This window comes from Peromyscus maniculatus, chromosome 1, assembly GCF_049852395.1.
Source record: "Peromyscus maniculatus bairdii isolate BWxNUB_F1_BW_parent chromosome 1, HU_Pman_BW_mat_3.1, whole genome shotgun sequence".
NCBI lineage: Eukaryota > Metazoa > Chordata > Mammalia > Rodentia > Cricetidae > Peromyscus > Peromyscus maniculatus.
Window position 1 is genome coordinate 193,370,689 of NC_134852.1, and position 16,999 is coordinate 193,387,687.

Sequence of the window (16,999 nt, forward strand, 5' to 3'; positions counted from 1 at the left end):
CTTTAACAGCTGGCATCTATTCACTGTGACACTGTAGTTACTTTTTTTGAAATAGAAAGTGCATGTTGGTCAACCAGATGCCGTCTTCTTTCTGATCTGTCAGTCATGTGAGCAGACTTCCTGCTTACAAGTGGGTCTTACGCTCTACACAACTGACAGGTAGCCCCTCTGCTACTCTTCACTGGGAATTCTAGCATCTTAATTGGAATTTTCCATAGCTATTCGTGTGAGGTACAGCTGTACCTTGTTAATTTCTTCATCTATTATGGGTGCTTTCAGGACAGCAAGCAACTCCATGATACTTCTCTAAAGTTTGAAAATGTTCTTTCGCTCACCGTCTGGGAAGTTTCAGTATCAAAATAACATTGAAAGATCTAAAGAAATTCCTTATGAGAGTCCAGAGTTGGTGCTTAGAGGGAGAGAATTTCTTCCTCTGTTTATCAGTTTCTTTAAAAGTTATTGTTCTGGGACCTGGAGAGATTGCTTAGTGGTTAAAGGCACTAGATGTTCTCCCAGAGGACCCGGGTTCAGTTCCCAGCACCCACATGGCACCTCACAGCTGTCTGTAACTCCAGTTCCAAGGGATCTGATACCTTCATGCACATAAAATAAAGTTAAATAAATTATTTTTAAAAATTTAAAAAGTTATGGTTCTGTCCAGTGGGGCCACGCCTGGACATGTACCCATGAGCCCTGTAGCCTACCACAGAGACTTTACGATCTGTATTTATTGCTGTTGTCTGTATTCATGACAGTAAAGAAACAGAACCAGCCTAGGGCCTATCAACAGATCAGTGGATAATGAAAACGTGGTACATATACACAACCGAATGCTATTCGGCTATGAAGAAAAGTAAAATCAGGAAAATGGATGGATCTAGAGAGTATAATATTAAGCAAGGTGATCTAAACTCAGAAAGACAAAAACTGCATGTTCTCGCTCACATGCAGACCCTGGCCTATAATGTGTATGTGTAAACAAGGGTAAATGTGAGTAAAATATAATAATCTAGAAAGGTGACGAAGAGTGGACGTTAGGGGATGGGAAGGATGGGGAGTGGGTGAAAGGACACACAGGATATGACGGAGGAGACGGGCCTCTAAAGAGGCAGATGTTCGTACATTCCAACACCCCCTTGTGAGCAGGGAGAACCTGCCAGCCACTTCATCAGCTGTCCATTCTTCAGCAGAGTCACTGACCTAAGTCTGTCTCCACATGAATCATCAGCCATGCTGTCCTGGTGACAGGACCCATCAGCACCGAGTCCCCCCGGAGGCACGCTCTGAACTCACCTGCTTCCACTGAGGACAAAGAGCTTCCAGCAAACCCCGGCCTCCCACACATCGTATCTCAGTGGAAATGCACAGTGTGACAGAAAGTTCCAGACCCACACGTCCTTGCATCTGTCACCTGGTCCTTCGCTGAGGCAGTCTTCCTCCATGCTTACCCACAGGTCCTGTAACTGAACACAATGAAGCTTTCCTCGTCGGTCCTCTCCACAAAGGTCACACAGGTGTGTTTCTCCCAGTGTCTCATGGCCTGTTTGAAAATGGCCCTCTGGCTGCCTGAAACAACAGGGCAAGGGTGGTCACTTCACTCCTGGGCACATTGCACCCTCTTTAGACAAGAAGGCACAGTCTTAAGACAAAGTTTGCTCTGATTTTTAAAAAATCCTGCTGATAATGCTGTGTTTTTTCACTTGAGGCTTAAGAGAGATTTGAAGTGTCATCATTACACACACACACACACACACACACACACACACACACACACACAGAGAGAGAGAGAGAGAGAGAGAGAGAGAGAGAGAGAGAGAGAGAGAGAGAGAGAGAGAGAGAGCTGTAACTAGGGGTGGTGGTGATGGATGTGTTAATTAATTGGGTTGTGGGGATCATTATACAATGTTTCATTATACATGTATCAGGTCAACACTTAAAATACCTTATATATATATATGTTAGTCAAATATTTTAAATTATTTTTAAAAGCTTTTTTGGTGACTGAGAATAGAAATCCATTGGGACTCACAGTTCCCTTTGCTGAGGATGCTGACATATGTCTGTAATCCAATCACTCAGAAGACAGAGTTAAGAGCATCCCGTAAGTTCAGGGCAAGTCTTATCTACATAGTGAGTTTCATCCAGCCAGGGTGACTTTACAAGATCTTGTCAAAGGGGGTGGGGGCTGGAAAGATGACTCAGTGGTTAAAAGCACTTGCTGCCCCTTCCAGTGGACTCAGGTTCAGTTCCCAGCACCAACAAGGCAGCTCACAGTTGTCTGTAAATCTAGTCCCAGGGTATCTGACACCCTCTTTGGGCCTCTGCAAATACTGCATGCACGTGGTGCACAGACAAACATGTAGGCAAAACACTCATTAGAAAGAAAGAAGGAGAGAGAGAGAGAGAGAGAGAGAGAGAGAGAGAGAGAGAGAGAGAGAGAGAGAGGAGGAGAGGGGGGAGGAAGAAGGAAGGAAGGAAGGAAGGAAGGAAGGAAGGAAGGAAGGAAGGAAGGAAGGAAGGAAGGAAGGAAGGAAGGAAGGAAGGAAGGAAGGAAGGAATAGCTGTTCTGAAAAGCCAAAACTTAGAGACTTGGAGTCTAGGGATTGGAAGGGTTGCTAACAGCAGATGATGTCCTAGGCTCCCCAGCTTTTCCTTTGTATTAAAATTATTTTTCTAAACATTTGTCTTACCCAGGTCACTTACCTGGTGGTTGTAGGTTTCTAGATTAGAGGGAGCCCTCTCCCCAGCATGAAATTCTGCCCTCATTTTCTGTCACACTTACAGAAGAGTGCTCCCAAGCACTCCATAAGTCTATTTGCACACCCTCAGGAGAGTGCTCCCATGCACTCCATAAGTCTATTTGCATACCCTCAGGAGAGTGCTCCCATGCATTCTATAAGTCTATTTGCATGCCCTCAGGAGCGTGCTCCCATACATTCTATAAGTCTATTTTCACACTTTCAGGAGATTGCTCCCATGTACTCTATAAGTCTATTTGCATACCCTCAGAAGAGTGCTCCTGTGCACTCTATAATTGTCTTTGCACACACACGTATCTATGCACTTTGAAGGTGTTTCAGTGTTTTCTGGGTTATTCAGTCTTGATTTCCTGTAAGGACTTTGAAAGCAGGTGAATTTCATACTTTTTCAGACTCTGTCTTCAGAATTCCTTGATTGGAAAGTTATTGAATAATAAAACCCCAAGCTGACACTCATGCAAACTCAATAAGCCTTCTCCAATATCTATCAAGATATCAGAACAAAAAATATTTTAACTTTGCTAGAAGCAATGAGAAGTTTCTAGAAACAAATAATTGAGAAGTACAAAGGGTGATGGAGCAGAGCCCTGAGTTTAGAATGATGCAAAATAGATAGATAGATAGATAGATAGATAGATAGATAGATAGATAGATAGATAGATAGATAGATAGATAGATAGATTAAAATGAGGAAAATTCCCACCATAGTCTAGAATATAATGTGGGTATAGTGTTATATTGTCTCTCAAAAATAATGCACATAAGATTAACTTGGCTGTCTATTTATTCGACATCTTGACATACTAAATTTCACATTATTTGTAGCTCAAGCACTTATCAAAATAGCAATCCTACTAATTATATAATCACATGAAGTCCTATACAAAATATTTTAATATAAAAAATTAGCTCATGTTGATGAAGGTAATATAAATTGTTGGTCAGAAGAACACAGAGCACTCCGGTCCAGAAAGAGTGCAGTGTATGTGTGTACCAAAGAGCAGTGGCAGCTGCTCATAGGGATACTTTTTAATCTCTGAGTGTGTGACTTTCTCTGTCAGTCTGGATGACAGGGAGAAGGCTTCTCCATTTTCTTATGGCAGTCCCTGATTAAGTACTTGGAAGCTGGAGTGCTGTCACCAAGCAGAGCGGTAGGGTAGCCCAGGAAAGTCCCCACCTCTCCCAGACTCTGTTCATCCTCTCAGGTCTGCCAATCTGCTGCTAACTTGCTCATTCAGAGTTCTCAGTGGCTGTGGCAAGTCATTGGGCCATCTGCCTCCATCAGCCACCTCTTACAGAAGCCACAGTAGCCCAACTAATAAAGGCACTGAGAGACTGGGGCACTCACTCAATGGGGCTTTTTGTTCAGGCATCTGGCCAGTGATGTAGTGTAAGCTTGCTGTAGGCAGATTTGGGGAGTCCAGCCTCTAAACCAGGCACTGTCCTAGGTGCTGGACATATAGGAAAGAAAAGGGGTACTATTCCCTGATCCCTCAGAGCTTGGGCAGAGACCAGTAAACACAAATAGAAATGAAGAAACTTTGGGTCTTGATGAATGAGGTTAAGGTTACAGAGGAAGCTGGGACACTGAACAGCTGGCAGGGGTGGTGGGAAGTCAGTGGGATTGTCTGTGGGTGTATCACTTGATCAGAAGCCAGCCAGGCAAAGGTCTGGGGTTGTGCCTCAGGGACGGAAAGGCAGAATAAGTATGCTGAAGAGCTGGAGATGGGCAGGCCCTGTAACAAGACGGTGGCTGCTGAGGCTCTGAGCAAGGAGGAAAGAGGAAAGAAAAGGAGGCAGGGCTCTGCAGGGAGGGCCCAAGGCCAGGAGCAGCAGCCTCAGCCTCAGTCTAGGTGATTTACATAGCCCAAAGACAATACCAGGATGCATTGAACACAAGTCTTAAGTTCCTATCGGTATTAACTCATTTCATTCCCTAGCACCATCCCCACTCAGAACAGCGAACTGTAGGCAGAGATGGTAAGTGATTGTGAGGTAGAGCCAGGATACAGACCAGGAAGTCATACCACATTGTGTGCTACCATGATACCTAGGCAGCCCCTGGTTACCACGTGGAGCATTGCTCCTGTGCCCAAGGACTACCAGGTCCATGCTGCTAATCCAGGCTGAGGCCGGGGAGCCACCATGGACAGCTCCTCGCCTGTCTTCCTCCTGCTTACTGCATAGGCCCTGCAGCCATTTAAGGCTAGACTGTAAGAATCCCCTCTCTGCTCCAAGCCTTCAGAACAGGGTGACCTCTGCAGTCACAGCCCCAGCAGAGACCTGGTGGGCCAGGCTATATGGCTACAAAGGCCCCTTAGCTGGTGGGACTGCCGTGGTCCCAGAAGCTGCTCATTCCCAGAGTCCCTCCTCGGAGGATTCCCTGGCTCCAATGGGGTCACATCTAGGGCTACTGACCAGTGAAGTTCCCTCCGATGACGTAAGGAATGACCCCTCCAGGCCATATCCGCTCTGTCCGTGATGTTGTGGCTCTTCGGATCCGGGCAGAGAAGGTCTTAGCTGTGGTGTCTGAGGTCCCAAGGCCAGGCAAAAGGGTGACGTCATCCTTGCCATCTGCAATACGGTCAACGGATCGGTTACTGTGCCACAAAGTCTTCTGTAAGTTACACCTAAACTTAAAGTTCTGCTGATGGTAAATTGCCACAAGGGGTGGGAAACCTGTGTCCTAAGGGAGCATTTCACCCACAAAGGCTTTTTAGGACCCTGGGAAGTAATGTTTCAGACCCAGAGAAGAATATGTGTAGAGACCCTGGGCTTCTGACCACAGAGAGTCTGGCTTGTTTGGGGTCCTGAAAAAGCCTCTCCCCCAGGGAAGTTTAGAATGAAGAGGGCCCAGATAACTCTGAACCCTCTGTGGGGCCAACACACCACACAACAGGGAGAGCAAGCAGACTCAGTCCTTAGCCCTGACCTAAGAATGTCTGTCACCGACTTTGAAATAATTTGGGAAAAGCTAACCAGTCTGCGATCCTGGCAGCGGGTGAGATTAGAGTCTTTGTAAATTGATTACTGAAAAAACAGAGCCTCCTAAAATCTTCCAGGTCTCAGTGATGTCTAGGCCCTTAAATGAAACATGAAGGAAACAAATGGAGTTTGTTGCTGAGTCCAGGGCTGGGGAGGTAGCTCAGTGGTTAAGAGCACATACTGAGTTGAGTTGCAGACTTGAGTTCAGTTCCCAGCACCCAAGTCAAGTGGCTCCAGGGGAGTCAACATCCTCTTCTGTCTTGCCTGGGCACTGCACTCAGTGCACCTACCCACCCACCCCACCCCACCTCACCCACCTCACCCACCCACCCCACCCCACCTCACCCACCCATCTACCTATCCCACCCACCCATCCACCCCACCTCACCCACCCATCTACCTACCCCACCCACCCATCCACCCCACCTCACCCACCTCACCCACCCACCCCACCTCACCCACCCATCTACCACCCCACCCACCCACCCCACCCCACCTCACCCATCCATCTACCTACCCCACCCACCCATCCACCCACTCATCCACCCACCCCACCATATATATATATATATAATTAAAAAGGTTCTGAGTCCAAAAAGGGCCCCCCAAAATAGTAAAGATTTGGGGGCAGAATGCTCAAGCTGGGATTCCCTGACTGAATCCACACCATGCTGGACCTCCATAGCGCCATCCAGTGAGCTTGCTTAAAACTCCTCCTTACTCCTACTTGGAGAATTTCCCCAGTTCTTACATTGTCCCCTAAAAAACAGCTATTAAAAATTCACTTTTTTCACCTTCCTTTATTTCATTTATTTAGTTACTTCCTTCTCTTTCCATTTCTCATGTTTCTTTTCTTCTTTTTTTCCCTTAAAAGTGAGATATAATTCACCACCACAGCGTTCACTGTCATAGTGTACAACTCCATGAGTGTTAGTATATTTACCCCACTGTCTAACTGCATGGGTTTGTCATCACTGAAAAGCAAACCCTGTCCCCATTCACAGTCACTTCCGGTCCCCCCCCATCTGCTTTGCCACCCCATGATCTGCTGGGTTTCTGTGGCTGTGACTGTTCTGGTCACTCCATATGAGCAAAATCAGGCCACAGCAGCCTTCTGACTCTGCTGCCCCTTTCTTCTGGCTTATTTTCAAGGTTCATCCACAGTTACAGCACGAATCAGTTTCTCATCCTATTTTGTGGCTCAGTGGTATTTCACCATAGGGGTAGACCACATTTAGCTTATCAATTCTTTGGTTAAACATCTGACTCATCTCCACTTTGGGTTGTTATAAATCATGTGCACATTTGCTTTGGTGGGCACAGATCTCCACTCTGCTGAGCATGCTCTGGATGTGGAATGATGAATCGCATGGCGCTATTTAACCTTTTTTAGGAACTACCAGGCTGCTTCCCACAGCAGCTACACCATGTCGTGTCCACACCAGCAAAGAAAGAGAACTATACACGTAACCAAGTAAGATTTGTTTTGGGTTGCAAGCTTGTTTAACATTTAACCATATATGTATATCAGCAAGCTAAACCAGAAAAATCTTTCATATTATTAAATTTTCTTCGTGTGTGTGTGTGTGTGTGTGTGTGTGTGCAGGGATGCATGCCATGCCATGTGGGTGAAGGTCAGAGGACAACCTACTGGAGCTGGTGGTCTCTTCCCACCAGGTGGGTCCTGGGAATGAAATTCAGGTTTTCAGATCAGTGGCAGATATCTCACCCAATGAGCCATCTCTCTGACTCCTATTCATAAGGCTGAGGTGTATTTTTATTTATGTATATATGTGCAAGAGAGTGCATGCCACATGTACATGTGAGTGCCAACAGAGACCAGAGAGGACACTGGCTTTTCTGAAGCTGGATTTACAATCGATGATGTGCCACCTGACATGTGCTCTTGGAAATGGAATTGGAGGATCCTCTGGGAGAGCAGCAAGCACTCTTGACCACTGAGACATCTCTCCAGCCCAGAGTTATTCCTGTTTCATTGACATTTTTTGCACATAAGTTTAATTGGTTTTAGGTACATCTCTTCTTTCTTTCTTTCTTTCTTTCTTTCTCTCTCTCTCTCTCTCTCTCTCTCTCTCTCTCTCTCTCTCTCTCTCTCTCTCTTTCTGAGACAGGGTTTCTCTGTGTAGCTTTGTGCCTTTCCTGGAACTCACTCTGTAGACCAGGCTGGCCTCGAACTCACAGAGATCTGCCTGGCTCTGCCTCCTGAGTGCTGGGATCAAAGGCGTGCGCCGTCAACGCTCTGTGGTGCATTTCTTCTTGACAGCAAGTGTCCAGCTCTTTCTGGTGTAATTAATATGCCCACACTGATTTCCTCCTCTCACTAGCTTTCTTTTTTTTTGTCTTTCTTTCAGTCTTTTTCTTGCTTTTAATTAGATTAAGAAAACTCTCTGTACTTACTTTTTTATTTTCCCTAACTCTTTTTTTCTGTTCACTGACATTGGTTTTCAATTTTAATAATCATACACAACTGAGCAAAGAATAAAAAATGAGTGGACTAGAATATTTGTCAAAAGAAACCAGAGCCCCAAGTTTCAGCCTGAGACTCTTAAAGCCACTCCAGACTCCACGTTTGCTGGTTGCTGTTTACACGCTCTAAAATCCCCAGTCAGTCTCTGTTAGCAGCACTTTGTATGTTTATGAGACAAACGCCTTCCAATTTCCTGTTCATTGGCCCCTTCACCTTCTCAGGCCTGGGATTACATTCTTTAATGAATTTAATTGTTCTTTCATGAGGATAATAACATTTCTCAGTCTTTATCCGTAAATGCTTTATCCCCCTCTTTTAAAAACAATGATTAGCTGGGACATTTCAGAAACCTAAGTTGACAGTATTTTTCACCCCATTCTAACCTCATTAGTTTTGTCTCTTCCCAGTCTCTGACTTTCCAGAATTCCTATTGATTACCTATTAGACGTGATCATTCAAACCTCCATCTCTCTGCACCTTTTTGTTTGTTTGTTTTTTTGGTTTGGTTTGGTTTGTGTCTTCACATTTTGTATCTTTCTCTGAGTGCTTAAAATGCATGGTGTCCTGGGATCCATTTTCCATTTCACTAATTGTCTCTTCATTTCTGTTCACCACACCTTTCACCTTACGCCTGCATCGATAGGTGGAGCTATCATCTACTGAAGACCTAGTCAGTGCGTCTTCAAATGTAGCTTCTTTTTAACAACATCCTTTTTTCACCCTCTGTTTTAAATTCTTCCTTTGGCTTCCTCCTCATTTTAGTCAAGCTTATTAAAATTCCTTCTGATGGTCATATTCTTGGAGTGAATTCTCTACTCTGTTGTCTTCTGACTTATCCTTCATTGATTAACTTCCTGTGTTTCTAGTGTTTTAGGATTGTTTCTAGGCTAGCCATTTTTTCAATTTAAAAATCTCTGAGAATTGAATATACGAGTACTCTATTTACAAGGTCTCTGCTCTTCCTCTTCCCCACCCCGCTCCCAGCTCCTCCCACGTGTCCCAGACGCCCTCCCAAACTCATGACTGCTTTTCCTGGAATTACTGATGTTTTACACACATACACACACATTAAAAGGCCTACCGAGTCCATTTAGCACTGGCCATAGGTACACAGGTTTGGGGTCGCCTTCACGGGTGCTGTATGTTGTGGATCCTGGCTCTGGGCTTGCTTTGTATTTTTTCAGGACTCTTGAAATTTTAGGGGGTCTCGTGTGAATTTTTACATCAATTTCTCAATTACAGGGTGCACATGCAGGGAGACTGAAAACCACCCCTGCATGAGGACCAAACTTTGTGATTGAGACTCTCCTCCTGTTCAAGCCTGGGACAGACAACGAGCTTTCATTCCGATCCTCTGAGCCCTTGGAGGACCTCTGTGTTATGTGGGAGTTCGTTCACTCACCACTGCCCGCTTCACATACTACGAAGGGCACACACTCCTGAGCCCACAGTGGCGTCCCACTGGTGTTAACACAGCAGCCTGACCCCCAAGTCACGGTCCAGCTCCCCTGGCCTAAACAGTCTCCTCAGCATCGGAACCTTCTGGGCATTTACATTCCCTGGTCTCATCAGCCCGCTCACCTTCCGCCCATTGAACCTGGCACCGCACTGCTTCCGGGGTGGACGGAGCACGGCTCACACACGGTACGCGGCTTCCTTTAAGTCCCCTGACCCTATTTCCACACCTAGAAATTGCTATAGAGTACATTTTAAACCTGAAACTGTTTTACTGCTCGAATTTCTAGAACAGAAGTCGCACACTTGCAGTCTTGGGATCAGCTCAACCCACAGATGTGTTTTGTTTGGCCTGGACACTTCTGGCGCACACTGTGTTTAAAAAAAAAAATCATCTCACTTTGGAAGCCAACTCTTGAAAACTCCAAAGATTTCACATAACAATTTTTTTTTTTTTTTTTTGGTTTTTTGGTTTTTTGAGATAGGGTTTTTCTGTGTAGTCCTGGCTGTCCTAGAACTCATTCTATAGACCAGGCTGGCCTTGAACTCACAGAGATCCACCTGCCTCTGCCTCCCTGAGTGTTGGGATCAAAGGCATGTGCCACCACTACCAGGCAACAATTTTTTTTTTTAAGACAGGGTCTTTCTCTATAGCCCAAGCTGACCCTGGACTTGTAGCAATCCTCCTGCCTCTGTGTCCTGAGTGGTGGGACTATAGGCATGTGTCACTACACCTGGAGTCTAACTTGTTTGTTCGTTTTAAAATGGAAAGACCTGAATGTGGCGACAGTGAATGGGGCCATCTACTGCTTGGCTGCAACCCACTGGGGCACCTCCCTCCACAGCCAGGCTGCAGGGTCTCCCTTCCCCACTTCACACTGTCCACCAGGCTCTCTACACAGCCCCTTACGCATATCCTACTTTTCTATCCAGCCTTAGAATTAATTGTTTCAAGATTTGAAATGGCGCAGCCGACCGGAAGTCCCATGAGGGCAAGAACTGTGGCTGGCTGGCTGGCTTCTTTGTTGCTCTCTTTTAGATGCCTGCACAGTGCCTAGAGGGTGGCAGCATTCAATATTTCTGTATTTTGAATGAATGAATTAACAAATAGACAAGCCATTCTAAAAATAAACAGCCCAAGAGTCCAAACAGTTCTGTGGCGGAAACCTCTCCAAAAGGTTGGCAGCAGCAAAACCCTTAATGTTCACATCCTGAGACTCATCCTGTCTTAAGTAATCACAGGCAGAGAAATGTAGCAAGTGGAAGTTTGTTATTCATATCCCATATGGTTTTCAACAAGTCCCTTAATTTTCCTCTGCTGCCAATTCTCCTTTGGAGACTTGGGCAAAAATGCTTCTCCAATCGAGGGACGAGCGCTGAGGCATCCCATGTTGCCTGGACAAGCTGTGCTATATGGACACGTGACCCAGCATTGTAAGGGCCGGTTTTATGTGGCCAAGTCAGCATGGGAAAATCTTAAGTGCACCTGGAAGCAGACTGGGGTGTAATTTCCAGAGATGGCTTATTGAATGACAGCTTCCCCCTCGGTCCAGTGAGAAATTTAATTTGCCGAGGACTCAACACAGGAAGCATTTGCCGATTAAAAATATGTCTAAACAGATGTTCTGCTTAGCCTGGAAGAGGGATCTTAATGCAACTGTCATTATTGGATTTTCTTGGATTACTACTATCTGGAACCAGAGTCCAAATAGAAGGATGTAATTATTTATTATGGCCAAGAGCTCTGCATTTCAAGAGGAGCTCAGGGGCATCTGAAAGGATTTAACACACTGGGGGTGCAGTGGGGTGGGGGGATGCAGGCCATTTAAATTCCCTGACTCTGGGAGTGACATGTCCTCTGAAAGAATGAAGCGGCCATTGCTATTCAATATTTCATTTCCAGCTGAAGGCACAGCCATGCCATAAACAAGCCACGACTGACCGAACTTCTCAAGCATCTTTGCTGTAATTTTTACATTAGGCAAGTGGCAACTCACACACTAGAAGTAAACACCCTGAGTGTACAGATATCTGCAAAACTCTCACCCCACAGGTAACGGCCAGAGCCACGTCTTGCTGACCATTTGGAAGACTCAAGAGCAGTTCCTTGCTGAAAAGGAAGCTGTAAATTATCTTACACTGTGGCTCTCAAACCTGGGTGCACTTTAGAAACACTGAGAAAGCTGTTGGGGGAAAAAAAATTACAACTATCTGCCCTTGCCCTGAAACTGTGACCCAACAGGCCTGGAGTCCAGGCACCTGCAGTTTTGAAAGCTCCTCTTGAGGACAAAGCTCAGTGGAGTTTGGGAACCATTGATAAAGCTCAAAGGCTGAGATTAAGAGTTTTAGGGGCAGTGAATTTAAGATAAATGTTCAAGATAAACACAGCCGTTGATTCCCAGTGTGGCTCTGCACAACACCCCCTCCCCCCCCCCCCCCCCCCCCCCCGAGCCTGACTACTTCCTGCAGCATGGCTGTGCGGTAAGCATGGAACCAGATGGAGACTGTCAATCCCTGAGGTGAAGAAGAGCTGTACAGAGCTTCGGAGATCGCCTGTAGATGGAACAAGTTAAAATGGGGGCCCGACGTTAGTCAGGCTCTGTAGGTGTACCTGGACACACAGATGTGACACTCAGGGATTCAGGTATGGAATGGCATTCTGGAATGCTGATGTCTGTGGGATCCTTGTTTTGGGGTGCAAACAGCTTCTACTTTTCTTCACATTGGAACAAAGGCTTTACAGTTTGGTCCCAAAAGGCAAAGGACCATATTCTCTTATGAATGTGGTTCTAGAAATCAGGCTCTACTCAGCTAGGCAAAGATGCATTTTAGCAGCAGTTGCGTGCGCACGCGCACACACACACACACACACACACACACACACACACACACACACACACACATAGCATTACAGACTCGAGTATATGCTAAACCCTCAATTTCTGACAAGGGGCTGCTCTGATCAAGGCTTTATGGGAATGTTGAGTGAGTGGCCTAGAAATCCAGTGCAAAGCTGCAGGCACAAATTCCCACCTTCAGTACTAAAGGAAGCCACATAGTACCAGGAAAACAACCTCTGCTAGAACTAACCCGGAATTCCCCTCGGCTTCCCTTTTCTGCTAGGGTAGTCTCATCTGGATTTGTGGAAAACAGGTGGGCTCTGCAATTAAAGAGAGATCTAGGGTTGGCATTTCGTATCTTCAATTCAAATGAAAACAAGATGTGCCCCAGGCAGGCATCCAGCAGTGTCCTAGAGGGATGGGATGGGAAGGAGAGTGGGACAGACTTAACCCACCTTTACTTCAACTTCAGGGTCTTGCTCCTCCCCTGGATTAAAGACCTACTTGTCTGCAGCTGTGATGTAGAGTACAGAGGCTGACCTAGTCTTGACATTCATTGACTTTTTCAGATAAGTCAGGGTCATTTGAGGGGCAGCACTGTGGACCTAGCAGGCTTCAGGGGTGTATGAGAGGGAAGAGGAAAGTGTTATCTTCATTCTGCTTCAAAAACTCTAGCATCTGCACAGTGCTGGTCATGTATGCAGCCCAAGTAGACTCAGAATTTTAATGGGCTGCAGGAGGCTTATTCCTTCCTGTCCTCTGTGCAGCTGTGGAACAGCTGTGGAGTCTCAGTCCAGGGGTAGATGATGCACTCAGTGCTGGTATTGTCATTCCTAGAGGGGAAGGTGGGAAGAAAGAAGTGGATGGAAGCTGAACTAGGTGATGCACACCTGGGATCCTAGCATTTGGGGAGGCAGAGGCAGGAGTATCCTGAGGTCAAGGCCAATCTAGTGAGACAATCTCCAAAACAAACAAACAAACAAACAAACAAAAAATGGAGAGCTGAGCTTCACTTAACCTTTGGGAATCTTGGTTATGCATGCTGTGGGATGTTCTGTATGCTGTGAATGTGTTGCTCTGATTGGTTGATAAATAAAAAGCGGATTGGCCAAGAGCCAGGCAGGAAGTATAGGTGGGATAATCAGACAAGGAGAACGCTGGTAAGAGGAAGGCTGAGTGAGAAGACACCAGCCTGCCATCCAGGTAGCAGCATGTAATGGCACACAGGTAAAGCCATGGAAAATGTGGCGACATATAGATTAACAGAAATGGGCTGAGTTGAAATGTAAGAGCTAGACAGTGGTAGGCCTGAGCTAAAGGCCAAGCAGTTTTATTAATATAAGCCTCTGTGTGTGTGTGTGTGTGTGTGTGTGTGTGTGTGTGTGTGTGTGTGTGTATTTATTTGGGTCCAAGGGGCTGCAGGACTGGCAGGTGAGAGATTTGTCCTGACCATGGGCTAAGCAGGACACAGAAAAACTTCCAGCTACATATGCACTTTATATGAATGAATAATTTTAATTCTCTCCAAGCTTCAAATGAAGAATTAGTTAAAGTATCCAGTGTTATAGCTACTAAAAAGCTGAGCTGGGATTCAAACCCAAGTGTTTCTGACTCGCCTTAACTGGATGACTTTCATGCCCCCCAAACTAGTAAACACAAATACCCCAATGCTATCTATTACTGATGAAAACATGAGATGTAATGACAGTGATCGACGCGGACCAGCAAGTCCCTTGGTCTTTGTAAGTTCATACCAATGTCCACATTCAGTGGAATCCACTCCCCTCTCTTTAAACTTGAACATTTGGCTTGAGTTAAATGTGAAGAAATAGTATTATTAGGGTTCTGGTCCAGGCCCAAAATGGGTGGTTCTCTTGTGCTTTCCCCATCTTGATAAACCAGCCACCTTGCTGTAGACTTGGATCATTGAAGGGGAGAGGGGCAATTAAGCTGTCTAGACCATCCAACCCAAGCTAGCTGCCAGCTTGCAGTCAAGTGAGTGACCCCAGCTGACATTAGGGGGAGAGGCACCCCACTGAGTCCAGTCACTCCATGGAATCATGAAATGTCATTGTCTGAAGCCAAGTTCAAGGATGCTTTTTATGTGCATAAACAGGGAAGAGAAAACTCAACATGGCACCTATGCTATTTCGGTGCTATGACAACAGCGCTCTCCAGCTGCTTGCCCACGCTCTGTGCTCCATCTTTACCACCGAGTGCTGCTTGCCTGCAGCCAAATGAAGGGTCCCTGAGTTTGCCTGAGGCCTGAGAAGCTGAAGGCACCATATACTGGCATTATAAAACATGGATAAACCAAGCAGGTAGTAACTTGAAAGCTTCATCCTGAGGGGCTAGCTTTCATGGTACTGTAAAGTGCTACCAGGGGAGAATAGTAATCCACAGTCTTCCTTAGCCAGATAAGAACCTTGTCAGCGACAATAATTATTGTTCTGTCAAGATATGCCCATTTGTACAACAGTGGCATGAATATTACAGCAGTAACCAACCATTTTCTGGTTGAATTTAAGGCCAGCTCCATGAGTTGGAACCCATACTTGGCACTGTTATTGGCACCAAGAACCTATTGTTAGATAGAAAATATTTCCTAGGGAAGAATCTACTAATGTTATTTCACCTAAAGGCCATAGTATTAAAATAATTCCTAATGAGTTGTTGCTATATCCATAGACTAGTGCATCTCAGAGAAATTCTGCGTCAGAGAAATTCTTCTTGCAGTAGTTGGCAATTAACACAAAGACCCACAAGCTGGTCAATGTGCAGAGAATAAAAGACTTCTGAGTGCTCAGCCCTAAATGGGACATTTATATCACACTCCTCCCTGCCCCCACCCCAAGGCTCAGGGATCATTGTGGAAGTGAGCGCAGAAGTACTTTAAGGACCCAAGCAGGTGTACGACTATAAGGAAACGTGTTTTCTGGATACAACAGGGCAGAGGCATATATGAACTCACAGCTATTGTTGCAGCATGCATAAGACCTGCATGATCTCAGGCCAGACAAAATCCCAGTGTGTGGGGTGGGACACAGAGCCCCACTCCTAGCTGAGACGCTATTGGCATTTGATAGCTGCTGGGAGGGAGGGAGTTTTCTTTAAGGGCGTGACCACAATTCAGAGCAGGCCCCACACCCAAGAGTAATTGGGCAACATACTGGACTCAATAGGTTGGAGAGAGAAAGAGAGAGAGAGAGAGAGAGGAGAGAACATGAAGTTAGGTGGTGTGGATCTGGGAGGAGTTGGGGGAGAGGGGAAAAGATAAAAACACATTGTATGAAATTTTCAAATTTAATAAAGACATTGTTTTTAAATATCAAATAAGCAAAGCAGAAAAGTGCATGTTTTGTTTGTTTTGATTTTATTGAGACAGGGTTTTGTGTAGCTGAGGATGAACTTCTGGTTCTCTTGCCTCTACCTCCCAAGTGCTGGGATCACAGGCCTGCACCATGACATCTAATTTATGTGGTGCTAGGAACCAAACCCAGGGCTTCATGCGTGCTATGCAAACACTCTTCCAACTAACTACAGCCCCAGACCCCCGCCCCCAAAAAAAAGAATCTAAAGGGGACTGTCTGTTCATGGTCCCAGCCACAGGCTGTACAATGAAAGCAAATGCAGTCTCTTCAAAGAGCGTGGTGGGGGAAGGTGAAGAACCTGCTTCTCTGGAAAAGAAAGCAACTTGAAGAAGGAGACCAGCAACCCAATGGGAAAATAAACAAAGGACACAAAGAGATGACTACCAGTGTGCACACCCGGGTCACCAGCAAACACAGGAAAAGATGCTCAAAACCTCCAGCAGTCAGAGAGAAACACCAACTAAGTAATAATAAGCTAATGCTCATTGGTTTAAAATACCTGGCTCTCGGGAAAGGAATAACCCTTGTAAGTTACTATGGAAACGTGGATTGTTATTCTTGGAGACACTCAATATTGCAACATCTATTAAAAAACATGCTAAGTGGGGCTGGAGAGATGGTTCAGCGGTTAAGAATACTGCTCTTGCTATGACATGAGTTTGGTTCCTAATGTCCATTTCAGGTCAGGTGCTCACAACTGTCCACAGTTCTGGTCTACATGGCCTCCCGTGTACCCCAGATCTGCTGTCTTTCCTTGCCTCATGGACCCTCCCCTTCTCTGGGACACATAGTTCCCCAAGTCTTGTCATCTTTCTCCTCAGTTCCAGAGGATCCAACACTCTCTTTTGGTCTCCATGGGCACCCATAGATCCATACCCTCACAGAGACACACATGAATACACATACTTAAAAATAAAAAAAATCTTTTAAAATCATGCAAAGTAATGTGTTCAGGTGTGTTTGTTGCAGACACTGCAAGAGCTGGAAGTGGAGTGGACGGTAACAATAAGGAACAACTGGATAAACTGTCTATCCATACTAGGAATATTTTGCAACTATTCAGAGGAATAAATTAATCATTAATCGCAAGAACTTTGGAGG

General features: G+C 45.5%; 1 protein-coding gene across 1 annotated transcript in view; it reads right to left on the bottom strand.

Moving 5' to 3' along the window:
• Positions 1 to 16,999, bottom strand: part of Tll2 (tolloid like 2) — a 114,466-nt gene that overhangs the window by 48,588 nt on the left and 48,879 nt on the right. The window contains exons 4-5 of the mRNA XM_006992415.4: positions 5,178 to 5,333; positions 1,449 to 1,566 (exon numbers count right to left, since the gene is read on the bottom strand). Of these exons, the coding sequence (XP_006992477.2) occupies positions 1,449 to 1,566; positions 5,178 to 5,333 (274 nt within the window). The remainder of the gene's footprint in view (positions 1 to 1,448; positions 1,567 to 5,177; positions 5,334 to 16,999) is intronic.